Consider the following 14,255-nt stretch of genomic DNA (forward strand, 5'->3'; position numbering starts at 1 on the left):
CTAACAGGTGAAAATAATGTTCAGCCTGTTAGGAAGGCCTACTGCTATCAGCAGTAGTAGTATGTAGCAACTGTAATATTGGTAGTAGTAGTAGTAGTAGTAAGTGCAGTCATTCTATATGGTGGTGCAGCAGGTAGTGTTGCAGTCACACAGCTTCAGGGACCTGGAGGTTGTGGGTTCAAATCCCACTCCGGGTGACTGTGAGGAGTGCGGTGTGTTCTCCCTGTGTCTGCTGGGTTTCCTCTGGGTGACTGTCTGTGAGGAGTGTGGTGTGTTCTCCCTGTGTCTGCGTGGGTTTCCTCCGGGTGACTGTCTGTGAGGAGTGTGGTGTGTTCTCCCTGTGTCTGCGTGGGTTTCCTCCGGGTGACTGTCTGTGAGGAGTGTGGTGTGTTCTCCCTGTGTCTGCGTGGATTTCCTCCGGGTGACTGTCTGTGAGGAGTGCGGTGTGTTCTCCCTGTGTCTGCTGGGTTTCCTCCGGGTGACTGTCTGTGAGGAGTGTGGTGTGTTCTCCCTGTGTCTGCGTGGGTTTCCTCCGGGTGACTGTCTGTGAGGAGTGTGGTGTGTTCTCCCTGTGTCTGCGTGGGTTTCCTCCGGGTGACTGTCTGTGAGGAGTATGGTGATTCAAAAATGTCCATAGGTGTAAGTGAATGTGCATGTGTGTGTGTCTCCCTTTGGACGGGCGCCCCCTCAAGGGTGTGTTCCTTGTGCCCAGTGATTCTGGGTAGGCACCGGACTCACAATGACCCTGAATTGGATAAGTAGTTACAGACAATGAATGAATAAATCAGCATGCCATGGGTACTAAAACGTTTTAGATGCAAAGTACCTCACATAACTGGCTTGTAGTTCACTCCCTCATTCACATACTCACTCATGTTTAGGAATTGCTCTATAAGGGGCACCTTTTTCTCACATACAGCCCACCAAAGACACTGTATGTAGACTTAGCATGACAATACCATGTGGGCCATTGCACTTCAATGGTTTTGTATTTGTTAAACTGGAAATATAAATATCAGTAAACACTGCTTAAACGTGTCAAAGCATGCAAGCTTCTTATATCCTGATGGAACTGAGCCAAGCTCTTTTTATAAACTCAAATTCACTACATCATTTACTGCATTGTTCTAGGTGTTAACACGGCTTCTAATGCGGTATAAAGTCAATTACTCATGGACAGAAAGTCCCCAGGTAATAGGTAACAGACTGCAACAGAGGCTTCTTCTCTCTTCAGAATGACTTAGCTAGCATTTTTAGCAAGTTCCTATTATATTAACTATACACAAATACAACCAGTAGTTGACAATATACAAAGGAATTTAACAGCAACCCATCACTGCAATTTCCTTAAGAAAGAAATCACACTTGTCTTGTTTATTCATGTTTGTTGTAAAAGGGATAATATGGTCTAGTAGTAGGTGAACTACCAGCCATCTCAATTACAGCAACACGCCAAGGTTTAATCCTATTGCTAAAGTTAAATCTCAGGCATGAATCATTGCGCAAATTTCATGCACCTGTGGTGTCCTTAAGAAGGTATTTCTATACAAGCTGTTCTGATAACTGATACCATCAGAGGTTGTGTCCTAACCACAACACATTGGATATGTGGTTGACAGTGACTGAAATGGAGGACAGAAGTCATTATATAATATACCACCTAGTTAGGTCTGTGGCCTCAGGGCGGTTTACTGAACATGTCACTGTAAATCTTCAAGAAGTTTAAATAATTAACAGCTATCAGGACCAAAGCCTTTGTTTTGTGATTTTGATTATTATTTTACTATTTTCCGATATCACGTTAATCTCTACTGGTAGTCTCCTGTGAGCACTTTCTCTAAAGATGTAAATCAGGCCTTTGTGTTGATTTTAGAAATTAACATAAGAAAATAGATCAGAAAATTAAAATACAGCCTTCTCTTGGCACTACAAAAATGATCACTTTCACTGTAGCACCTTAGAACAATTACGCAACAGTCTCTGGATACACCTTTTCAGAATTTAAGGAATGTCTTCCACTACTGTGTCCTTGCCCTTTGTCTTAGTTTACTCAGATACTACTGAAATGTCTTTTTTCTTTCAAACCCTGAACATGTATTCGGATAGTTTCCATTCCAAGCATATAACTATTTAAAATGAGTCACTAAACTAAATCCAGTCTAATTCTTTGTCAGTTCCACCATCTGCCGTGTTATTCCTGGTCACAAAGTGCTGTCAACCCAGGAAGGTTTAAGCTACAACCAGCTTCATCTGAAGAGACACAATGCAATTGGTGATCTCAGCACATTTCCTAATTAGCAAACAGAATTTCTGAAGTGCCCCGTGAAAGAATGGCACCCCCTCCAGAGTGTATTCCAGCCATGCACCCAATGATTCAGAGTAGGCTTCAGACCAACAGTGACCCTGAAGTGGAAAAGCGGTTACAGGTAATGAATGAATGAATGACTTCTTGAGGTGGCCACAAAGGGCTGTGACACCACTAGGGCTTGAACAGCCCAAAGACCAAAACTTTGACTCTTGTACCAAGTCCTGCCACCTCTTTGCCATGCCTTGGAAGCATTTCTAGGTCTTTATAGTAACACTGTGTATGTTCAACTGAAAAGTCTGTTGAATCTCTGTAACAGTTCAATCTCTGTAAAGTCAAGGGTGGCCTCAAGGAAGCTTTTACAGCAGACCAGACTCTTGGGGTCAAAGAATGGAGTGACCGTTCTCACAATATCTACAAGTTAATATTTGATTAATATTTCACAGGATCTGGGGCAGGTTTCAGTCCAGCAACTTCAAATTAGGAATGTGCAAAACCACTCACTTACTTCTCGGTGTAAACATTTGTAACAGAGTGTAATCTCTCAAATACCTTTCTGAAACCAAAGAACCAAAATCTATTCGTGTTCATAAACAGTGAGATTTTTTTTTTCTTCAGTGAAAAGCAGTAAATAACTTCAAATAATCACTGTTCAGATTGGCCAGCTTTGTCCAGTGAGTTGCCCTGGCAGTAATAGCTGAAGTCTAAGTACATGAGGTTGTTTTATAATTCTGTTTATTGTTAATCATCGACTAATGCAGCGTGTTGTCATTTCAGTGAAAATATGCTTGTAGAGTTTCCTCTGCGCAGTCCAGGTGCAAGCTCATGCAAAACATTCCAAATACAATAGGAAGTGTGAAAATATATTTTACAATATGCCATTTTTAGTTCCTGTACTACAGCAAATGGCTTACCTATCCATGACATGTTCTTTACATACAGGATACATCTGAAAGTTCAGAAGTTCCCATTAACACCCGCGTAAATTCAATTGTTTTCATATTTATGTTAATAGTATTCATCTTACAGTTAAAAACAGCTTCATGACCTTCTCCTGTACTTCAGGAAGTAGAACACATAGAACTTGTTTGTGTGTTTGATGCAATAAATATCATGTTTCTTATTAGAATCAATTTTAAGACCCAAAAAAATATAGAGCAGAAAGCCATCAGGAAATAACCAGATTATTAATAAATCTAGCAAGTAAAATAGCAAACATAGAACATGTAATAACTGTCTCTAAAGTGGTAACCACAGAAAGCTCAAACATTTTTAATTTACAGTATAAGACTTCATCGTTTGTTGTTGTGGTGGTTTTTAAAGCAATTTTGAATATCTGATCTGCATTAATGAGGTTCTAATTGGTTTTAAAAGGATATGATATTACATTATTACATTTACTGTATCCAGTCTTATCAGTATCAGGGAGAGGGGGAAAGAGCAAGATAGAAATTAGCGTGACATAATGTTGAAAGAAGGAGGAGAAAGAAAGACTAAGAAGAAAGTGAGAAGAAGGATAGAGACTGAAGTGGGAGCGAGGAAGGGTTTTATGGAAAATCTGAAAATCAAATCTGAGCACAGCCGAGAAGCTACAGTTCAGTATCACAAACAAGCATACGGTTCAAACAAACTGCTAAACTCATGTGTTTCCATGATGATGTGATGGTGTTTTGTATACTTTTAAATGTGTCGTTTTTTTTGTTTTTTTTTTGACCTCTTACACTGATTAAACAAGAGTCTGCCAAAACCTTGCAGATTATTTTGCAGATTTGGAACATTCCTGAGGTTAAAATGCTTGAACAAGCCCTATCTGTAACACGAGGAATGAGGAAACTGGAACGAAAAAAAAGCTGCTGTGCCTCTCACCTGTCTCATGAAGAGATGCACATAGCTTAAAAACACTGTCCTTGATAAACCTTAGATTCAAGGGAAAGCCCCCAGGCTGTGGCTATAATACAGCCCTAGCAGTGCCTCTGCCTCACATTTGCATTAAACCCGCTGGAGCTTCAGGTTGAACCTAGTTCAAAAAAGAGGATCTTTAGAGGGACATAGTAAAGCACCACAGCCATGAAGAAACTGTCCATTGGAACACTGTTATCATTCTTCATCCTCAGCAGCATCATCCTGGAGACACAGTCTGGTGAGTTTGGGGGAGAACGGGGAACACTGAGGTGTGTTTTTTGGAGCAGTGCTGTAGAGAAACCACGTTTGATTCCCTTAAGAACCTTACAGCTACTTTATCTGTAAATGATCTAATATAATAATTAAAATTATAAATGAAGATCATCCACAAATCTAAGTGTACTACATTTACACCATTCAAAGTGTGTTCTTTGGAGTTTAGTTTGTAAAGCAAATGTTGGTTGCTGAAAATAATGGTTTAAATACATTATAAGGGCTTTTAAAAACTAAATGCGGCTCATAAAATTGCATGAATTTGTCTTAAGACTGTACACTTTAATTTGAAATTAATGTCATTCATTCATTAACTCATTCATTTTCTGTAAACGCTTATACAATTCAGGGTCACTGACCGTTTGAAATGAAGGATTTTCTTTCATTCCCTTTAGCGTTTTCCACAGAGATAGGTCCCTCCAGGCAAAGACAAACAAGTTCAGTTAAGAGGTTTTGTGCAGCTGAAAGCTGGTGCCTGACATGACTTTCAGACCGTATCTGATTAGAAAACCTAGAGTATCAGATGAAAACATAATCTCTGTCTTTTCTGGAATACGTTACAGCTTTAGCGCTCAAAGATGTGTGGGTTCTTTAGTGGCACATTTTACAAAGTGTATATCATCTGTTTATTCTAGAATTGAATAGAAACAGAACTGAAACAAAGATTGTGATGTACACAGTCACTGTCTCCAATGTGTTACCTTTGCAGGAGAATGTACAAACTTTCTTAGCTCTTAATGGATTCTAATTTTTAAAAAAATACTTCAAATTTATTTCTGACCATTTCAATAAAGATCGACTTTAAATCTAGACACTATGATTTATCTATGATGTCAATGCAAATTCTTGGTCCCCTTACCCCTACTTTGCATATTCTTTATTTCCCCTGATCTCATTCAGATCGCCTGATAGCATCATCAGCTAAATTAACTTTATTTGTGTGTTTTTATGTGAATTATGGATATCAATGAATGCCAGACAAATTATTCACATCCTTAGTTTAAAGTAATGTTTCAGTTTTTCCATCTCTTCTGCCAATTGTTAAATGTAGAGTGACTTATAAAATATAGATTAATCATGAAAGCATGTTTTCAGCCAGGTGCTGTCTTGAATACAGAAGGACACCTGTTCGTTGTGCCAAGTTGAAGGGCTACATTATCCAGAACGCCACCAACCGCTGTGACATAAGTGCCATAATGTGAGTGTTTGAACAATGTACATAGTGATTTAGCAGAATTTTTGTTAAGAAGTTTTAATCTTAAACCAAATGAGCAAAAGCAATAGCTTTTTAGCATTGTGCTAACAACATGTTTCGACCATCAACCTTTTGTAATCTCAAATTGTTCTACTTGTGTGGCTTCAAATACTGTAACATAATGTTAGCTTTTAATAATGACAAATGTAGCACACATTATTTGTCAAGTACATGTCAATTTTCAGAGGTTTTGTGTTAGCAGCAGTTAATAAAAACTGGTGTGTGTTGGCCTCAGATATCTGAGGGAAAGCAGATTCTTGTCCCCAACCACCCAAGGCTGGCAGCACGCTGTGTGGTCAGTGGAGGATCACTGTCGAATGGAAATATTTGGGTAGAAAATTCTGTAAAATTTGCTGCTGTGTCTTTTGTTTTCTGCAGCTTTAAAACAATGAGCGGCAGGTTTTTCTGCGCTGACCCTAGGATGACATGGACCCAGGACAGAATTGTTTGCCTAAAGTAAGTCATGATTATTAAACTTGTCAGAACAGAATTTTAAAAACCAATAGATCATATAACATCTGTAATACATAATATTTTCTGTTTTCTTTGGGATTTGTAAACACACAGTGCTTTTCTAATTATATGTCCATTTGGTATAATATTAAATTATTTGGTACTTTCACCCTCTTTCAAAAATTAACTAATGAATGATCAATGTTTAAACTAAGTTTAATTAAGCAGTAAAAGCAAGATTAAAGGTCACTGGTGAAAGATAAATCAACTTGCTCTTTTCAGCGACCCAGCTTCCTTGTATGTTCTTTATGCTTAATCAGTTCCATTAAACAGAACTTTCTCCTTTTAGGGAAAAGGCTGCGAGGATGAAACTAACAGTATGAGAATGGAACATTATTCCTCCACACATGATCTAAGATCACCGACAAGAGGACAGGTCTTCAGTCTGTTGACGTCTTCGCTGACCTGAGAGCGTATCACAGATGTGCTCTATGATTTAACTTGTGAATTTTTATATAATGTCTGTCCCTAAACGTGGGAATTTTTAGTCATGTCTTTATGACAGATTATGTACTCTTGTTTTTAGAGCATGGTTTGTAAAGCTAATTTTTGGTTCTGAAACAAAAGTTATTATTATTCTCTTGTATTTATTAATGCACTTTTTATCTAAGGAACACATTGTTGTTCCTTTAAATCAAATATTAGCATGTATAGCTACGGGGGAGTTACCTTTCCAGTGTACATCTAAACTGGACTTACATAAACACCATGAGCATTCACTGTTTTACAGGTATTTATTTGGCATTTTTCCATTAACAGCTGGGAAGAAATTACGTATATAATTGTGCTTATATTTTCTGAATTTTTGTTAAACTTCTTAAGCATGTTTCTTAAGCGGTACAGCAACTAAATTCTTTCACAATTACTCTTTCCTTTTCCCAAGGATACAAAAGCATTCCTTACTTGTTAGAAATCACTTTTTCTATGTGTTCTTTACCAAGGTGTTTTTTGTAACAATGATTTGTCTTTACGTTGTTTTTGAGTCTGAAATAATGTTTGAAATATTTCATTTAGCAGATGAGTGCACATGAACCTCACTTTTCAAAGGTTTTTCATTCCCATAAAATGGGAAACACATATTTTTAATAGACCAAGACCATTCTGTTTTGAGGGTACAACAATGAAAAGCAGGAATAGCAGAATATTTTCTGGTAATTCTTTAGCTGCCACACTCGCAATTTTTTTAATGTCTGATGTCATATGTGATCTGTGTATGTTGGGCTGTGCTTTTGGATAAAAACACTCATTTATTGCACATCTGACCTTTATTTTGCTGATCATTTTAACAAAAAAGCATAGTTCCTGCCGTATCATTTCAGATTGACCACAAACTAAATGCCCCACCAAAAAATAAAAACAAAATGATTTTGTGTGCCAGATTTGGCAGTCCAGCAAATTTTCACCAAATTAGGAGTTTCTCTGATTCCCTTTCTCCTTGATCGAATTGGATAAATGATAGATCTTTGGTGGGCATTAATAATGATCAGTATCTCATATGTAAGCTTTTGAAAAATATCCACTGAAAGAAAATATATGAGTTAATGAACTCAACTGAACTCAGCTTTTCCACTCCGCAGTTAGACTGGTGACTCAAGGCTGTTAAAAGGCAATTTGGATAAATTGAGTGAAATGTCTGTGCCACACCACTAGGCAGCGCCAGTGGCACAGACATGTCCAACACAGCACAGCACAGCATCAACTATCAACTGTATTCTTTTGTTGTTTATTTTTCTGGGAAATAAACCTAATAAAATTAAATCTACTTCTGCATATTTACAAAGCTGGAGAAATCAAGAAATACATATAGCCTTTGTTTTTCTTGTACTTTCAGAAATGTATTCAATGTTGCTTCTGTGAAGCTGTCTTTAACAATTACTTGACTCAGAGGCTGAGACTGTGAATAAAATCTATTTACGATACCATGAGCTATAATCAAGTTATATTATTATCATATATGTAACAAATTGCCAGAATAAGCAGGAATAAGGAAAGATGGGAATAAAATATCGACAATGTTAGCTGCTGGATAATTCCTTGTACCAGTGAATTCAAGAAGGAAATAAGTGTTTCACTGATAACTGGAAAGCCACAAAGCTTTGGAATTTCCTCTTGAAAACAGGTACACAATTGCAGCTTACGTTTGAGGAATTTACAAACAAGTCAGGGTCCTGACAGAACATAGACTAACTGATAACTTTGAAAAAGGAGCTTGACAAGGGTGATCTCTATAATCCGACTATAAATTACACATATAATAATATACGCAGGACTAGAAGTGGATTTACAGTTAGCAGAAAATCTACTTCAATATTTAATGTCACAGAAATGTCTGAAGGGCTTTAAGAGAATGGTTGATTTTAGCCCAATATGCAGTGCAAGGACATCCATTATGCTGCAGTCAACTTGACAACACTGGATGAAAATAATATGACTACTATCATAGTCACAATTAATTTTCCTTTGACTGAAATGTATTCATGCCAGACAGAAAACACTTTAATTTTTCCTCTTTTTTAATATTAATATTAGGTTATTTCTTTGTGGTTTATTCCATCTTGTCTTTTCCTAGATTATTTTATAATTTAAAATATATAAGATAGAAATTATTTTTTAAAAACACTTGAATACATTCTTGTCTTTTTGAAAATCAAAATCCTTTGTTTTCCTCATCTTCGAGTGTCATTCCTTGTACTGCGTTGGTTGCAACGTATCTCAAGCCATTTCACTTTTTTTGTAGCTGTATATAGCTTACAATTGTTTGAGTTATTCAAGTTATTTTATTGTGGCAAGGTGTTTGTTTGTTTGTTTGTTTTTGTTTACTGGGACTACAGTCATATTTTATTTTTAGCGGCTAAACGAATCAGCTAGTTTATGCTACGCTAGCCCAAAACACAGCTAATAAAAACGTGTCCAAAATAAACTGGAAACTTGTGAGAGGTCATGTTCACATCTTTGAAGTTTTTCAGATTCTATACGTGTCCGATTAATCACACCACTGAATTAATCAGGATTATCACTTACGTTAGATTAATATTTCAAAAGCAAATGCCAAATTAAAAGTCAGTTTCCAGTTTGAAGATGATGATTTTAGTTAATAATTTAAAAAAATGGAAAAAGCCCCTTTCTCGAAATTTTGTATGTATTTTTGTATTTTTTAGATTTTTACTCTTTAATTCACTGACTGGTTAGAAAGTCCTACAAACCCTTCCACAGAGCCCGGATAGCTCAGTCGGTAGAGCATCAGACTTTTAATCTGAGGGTCCAGGGTTCAAGTCCCTGTTCGGGCGGCTTCTTTGTTACTCCAAGGCGAATAATCAGTATCCCCATTACTTCGCGAATTTACCTCTGTAGACGCAACGTAACAACATAGTGATTTTCTCTTCTAGCTGTATCACACAGGAAGAGCTCACCTTACAGAGTCATAATACAACGCCAACACTGTGAATAAGGTTTTGCGGGTGGGGGACTAGTCTTATTCTTTTCTATTCAATGTTTGGCACAAAATACTAAAAACAGTATACAAACAAAAACAGATTACTTGACAAGTTCCTGGCAGTTTATGTTCACAGAAAGCCTGTTATTTTTTCTTCTTACCAAATTACAAAACTGCACCACTGTGCTGAAATTACATCCAGCCGACTTGATAGAACATTCATTCATTCATTCATTCATTCATTATCTGTAACCCTTGTCCAATTCAGGGTCGCGGGGTGTCCAGAGCCTACCAGGAATCATTGGGCGCAAGGCGGGAACACACCCTGGAGGGGGCGCCAGTCCTTCACAGGGCAACACACATTCACTCACACCTACGGACACTTTTGAGTCGCCAATCCACCTACCAACGTGTGTTTTTGGACTGTGGGAGGAAACCCACGCGGACACGGGGAGAACACACCACACTCCTCACAGAGAACATTGATTTATTTTGAAATAAATCACAGTCTCGTTTGATATGAGTAAACCTCACTCTGATATTCTGGCTTCAATAAGTCTAGAAATTTCACTTGTTTCTATGTTATTTTAAAGTTGACCAAACGCTGTGCAGACAAACTGAGATTCAACAACAGTCAGATGTGTCCAGTGCATAGAGATTTATACAGAGCTGAAAATGAACAATGTTCTGCACATTTCCGTTTGGCAGCAGACCTGAACGATGTGGTAGCCATAGTGATCTCCAAAGCCAAAGGTACATGAGGCAAAGTGTGTCCCACATGAAACCCTTGAATGCTCGAACCCTCACGTCCCTTTTGCTCACCATTATTATGAAATGTAATTAAAGTGCACATTTCAAGGAAGGAATTGGGGCCTAGTGGAAGAACTGGGACAGGAGGGGGTGGCAACTGCAGACAGCAAAAGCCATATACAGGACATTTTAGCGATTTAGAAATTCCAGAATTAGGACATGTACTGCGGTTAAGCCAACCCCACCACATTGTGCGCAGAGTGACAGAGCAGTAAAAATGTGTGAAGACCTGAAAGCAAGTTTATATTTCAAATGTACATAGTATGGAATACACTGAACTAATATATGTTGGTTGTATGGACTACTTATTCAAAATTACCATTTTCTAAAGCAGTAAACTTGAATCATAATTAAAAACAATGGATTTTGTTATGCCATTTATTCAAAAACTATAAGTATTTCAGTGGTACATATGGAAAACACTGAGTTGATATCTGTTGATTGTATATGTACTATATGACCATTTTATAAAGCAGTAAACTTGAGTCATCGTTAAATAAAATGGATAAATACAGGGATATTTTTCATGCAATTTATTCCAAAACTATACAGTAATATCACTTCATACATAGTATAGAAAACACTGGACTGATATCTATTGGTTTTACGGAGTATTTATAAGAAATTAACATTTTATAAACCGTAGGGTTTATAGGTAGGGTAGGTGATTTGTCTATATATATTTATATTTGTCTATATATTTGTTATATTTCTCGAAATACTCTATCCTGAGAGCAGCCAATAAATGTTAAGATCTGATGACATAAATTACGAGATTTGTTGTGTATTTGAGCCAAAAATAGCACTGTAAATATTTAATCCAATCATTTATTTCGGACCGAAGAAAATTATTGTATGGCTTAACTGACAATTCACTTAGCTACCGGCCTAAATTCTACACCCTCGCACCGGACCTGAACGAGTATTGGTTTAGGCATGCGCGGCATGGCAGGCAAACTACAACACGCACTGGAAAACAACTGAAGAAACGAAAGTCAGTAGCAGAACTGTTATTCAATAAAACAAGTTGGATAAAGCCTCATAGCAGCAAATGTCGTTGACGAGGTACAGATTAAGCAAATCCACAAGGAGCTAATATAACATTAGGTCTAGCTAACTAAAGCAGCTCTATACTTCCCAGTGTTTCAGGTCTGATCTGCTGCTCTAAGCACCACCGCAAAACAAACCGCTGTAGGAGGGACTGTGACTCCATTGGTTGCAGCACTGAATGATGGCCAGATCATTCTAGCTGCTGATTGGCTAAATAAAGGTGACGACCAATGAAAATCGTGTTCTCTGTTTAAGGGCCGTGGAGAATTTGCTCCTCGCTCCGGCTGAGACAGAGAGCTGCGTGTTTGTGTGTCAAACATAAACGTGGGACTACAGCCCCCCTAAAACAGGTCCAACGACGTCCATGTTTATAGGTACGACAAAGACTACTCTCTCTGCAGCGCTCTCCCTGTGTTTACTAATGATTGTTTATACATTCACATGTAAATTGGGGGAGTGGTTTTGAAAAGGGCTGAAAGAATGGGGTAGGACTTTTTAGTAGGATTTTTTTCCAACCCCACACACACTGACTGGTTTCTACAAAACCACTTACCCTAGCTTTAAATGTGGTTGCTTTTCGTTTAAAATGAAGGGCTTTTAGATGTCAGACGCGCTCAGTTTTACCGTGACGTGCGGTCAGATGTGCGACTAGTTTAACCTAGGGCTGGGGTCGGCAACCCGCGGATCTTTGATCCCTCTGATGCGGCTCAGCTTTTGAAAATAATTAATGAGTATTTCATTTTAGTTTGTTCATTTTTAAAATGTAATTCTATGAAGATTATGGCGATCGTGTAACATCTAAAATATTTTAATATTTAAAATATTTTTGTCGCTCTTAATACACGTCACAACTTCCAGTGTGCGGTTTCTTGAACTTTTTGACAGCTGACTGCACGGCGCCAGTAAATTCAGACCGTCCAATCAGAAGATTTTAGGTTACTTCACCACGCCCCTTCTCGCTCAAGCGAACCAATCGGAGTAGGGGAGGGCGGGACTAGTTTGTGAACGAAACGCTTCTCGAAATTCTATGTAAGCTGTAGAAAAACAAAATCCCGAACGTTTGTGAAATTCCGCCCGGACATTTTTTTAAGTCTAAAATAGAGGACATGTCCGGGTAAAAGAGGACGTCTGATCACCCTAGTTTAACCGCAGTAGAACATAGTGGAAAATAATTTATATACTCACCATAGTTAAATTAATGACCAGAAAACATATGGTGTGTAAATTTAACCAGAATTTTCCACAGAAGAGATTACAACAGTTTGTAAAATATATTATAATAAGGACACTTGAGTTGTACACAAGAAGAGACATTTCACACTTCAGTGGAATGTACTGTCAAGAGACGTTTGTGCTCAGTTGCACAATCTCTGGGACTGGTTTCCACAGAGCACGCAAACAGTCGTTGGAGGTAAAATATCTTATATTTTCCTCAATACATGTTTTGGTATCAGTTTTATATATTTTCTGAAAGGGTGTGCAAAAGTCATAATTTATCAGCAATTTTCAACATGTGTCGTACGACCGGAGTGTCAATAGGAAGTGAACAAGATGAGTTGCCAGAGCCCGGATAGCTCAGTCGGTAGAGCATCAGACTTTTAATCTGAGGGTCCAGGGTTCAAGTCCCTGTTCGGGCGGCTTCTTTGTTACTAACTGTCTATGACTCTACATGCTTGAAAGGCTTCTTTGAAATATGCATTGCACATTGGGTTTATTGTTTGACATTATGTATCATACACATATATTTTGTATATATATATATGTATGTATGTATGTATGTATGTATGTATTAATATTTATTCAATGTTTAAGAAAGTGTCACTTCCTAGAACTATGTGGTTTCCTCCCACACTCCAAAACCACACAATGGTAGTTTGACTGTCTGTGCAACAGCGTCTGTAGTAGTAGTAGTGAGTGTATAATGCCCTGTGATGAACTGGGGCCCTGTTGGTGTTTGTTCTTGCCTTGTGTCCAGTGATTCCAAGTAGACTCCACGGCAAACCTTAACAGCATGGTGAATGAATCAATCAATCAACGAACAAATGTAACAAATTAATTTGTAAAGTATTAAATAACATGTTAAGACCATTTGAGCTACATTAATAAATTGCAAGAACACTAACAAGTCGTCAGAGTGTGTTCCCGCATTGTGCTCAGTGATTCCAGGTAGGTTCTGGACTTACCATGACCCTGAACTGGATAAGCCCTTACAGACAATGAATGAATGAATGAATGAATGAACGGACGAAGGAATGAATGAATGAACACTAATAGTAGCCCACCAAGTTCAACCTGTTCACACTATCTGGGCCATAAATCTTTTTTAGGTTTTACAAGAGGCAAATTGGCAATTTGCTAGTCATTGAAAGCTGGCAGTGAAGTGTAAAGAAATGCTTATTTAGGTATACTTAAAAAGTGGATGTTTTACATAAAAATGGGATGCTGTAGCTTAGATGATTTTACCTCAAGGCACTGGGAAACAGCTGCTTGAAAAGTGATTATACACAAGTTAATGTAGCATTTACTGAGTTTTTTATAGACAGAGTTAAACTTTACTAGAGAAGGAAACTCCAATATCACTGAGACAGATTTGTAATCACAGGCTTTGTTCGTGAGAATCAGTTTTCAGTTTCAGGTGTAGACACGCCATCAGTTCAAGGTGTGGGTGGGGAGATGTATTCAGAGATGTATACTGTCACTTTAGAGAGACATGC

At 37.8% G+C, this 14,255-nt stretch overlaps 1 protein-coding gene and 2 non-coding genes across 3 annotated transcripts; all 3 read left to right on the plus strand.

The window, feature by feature from the left end:
• Window positions 1–4,230: 4,230 nt before the first annotated feature.
• On the plus strand, window positions 4,231–8,158 carry ccl20b (chemokine (C-C motif) ligand 20b). Its single transcript, XM_066686708.1, has 4 exons — window positions 4,231–4,445; window positions 5,576–5,678; window positions 6,114–6,191; window positions 6,538–8,158. Exons 1-4 carry the CDS (start codon window positions 4,373–4,375, stop codon window positions 6,569–6,571), a joined length of 288 nt encoding a protein of 95 aa, XP_066542805.1. The 5' UTR covers window positions 4,231–4,372; the 3' UTR covers window positions 6,572–8,158.
• Window positions 8,159–9,462: 1,304 nt separating this feature from the next.
• On the plus strand, window positions 9,463–9,535 carry trnak-uuu (transfer RNA lysine (anticodon UUU)). The gene has a single exon. It is a non-coding gene; the product is annotated as a tRNA-Lys (tRNA).
• Window positions 9,536–13,105: 3,570 nt separating this feature from the next.
• Window positions 13,106–13,178, plus strand: trnak-uuu (transfer RNA lysine (anticodon UUU)). The gene has a single exon. It is a non-coding gene; the product is annotated as a tRNA-Lys (tRNA).
• The last annotated feature ends 1,077 nt before the right edge of the window (window positions 13,179–14,255 follow it).

The sequence above is a fragment of the Hoplias malabaricus genome, chromosome 1 (genome assembly GCF_029633855.1).
Source record: "Hoplias malabaricus isolate fHopMal1 chromosome 1, fHopMal1.hap1, whole genome shotgun sequence".
Taxonomy (NCBI): Eukaryota; Metazoa; Chordata; class Actinopteri; order Characiformes; family Erythrinidae; genus Hoplias; species Hoplias malabaricus.

What these genes read in the sequence shown, in the direction of transcription:
- ccl20b (XM_066686708.1), top strand. Translation starts at nt 4,373, where the DNA reads ATGAAGAAACTGTCCATTGGAACACTGTTATCATTCTTCATCCTCAGC. An exon ending in TGTGACATAAGTGCCATAAT is followed by an intron (nt 5,679 to 6,113) that starts GTGAGTGTTTGA and finishes TGTTTTCTGCAG; the next exon opens with CTTTAAAACAATGAGCGGCA. An exon ending in GACAGAATTGTTTGCCTAAA is followed by an intron (nt 6,192 to 6,537) that starts GTAAGTCATGAT and finishes TTCTCCTTTTAG; the next exon opens with GGAAAAGGCTGCGAGGATGA.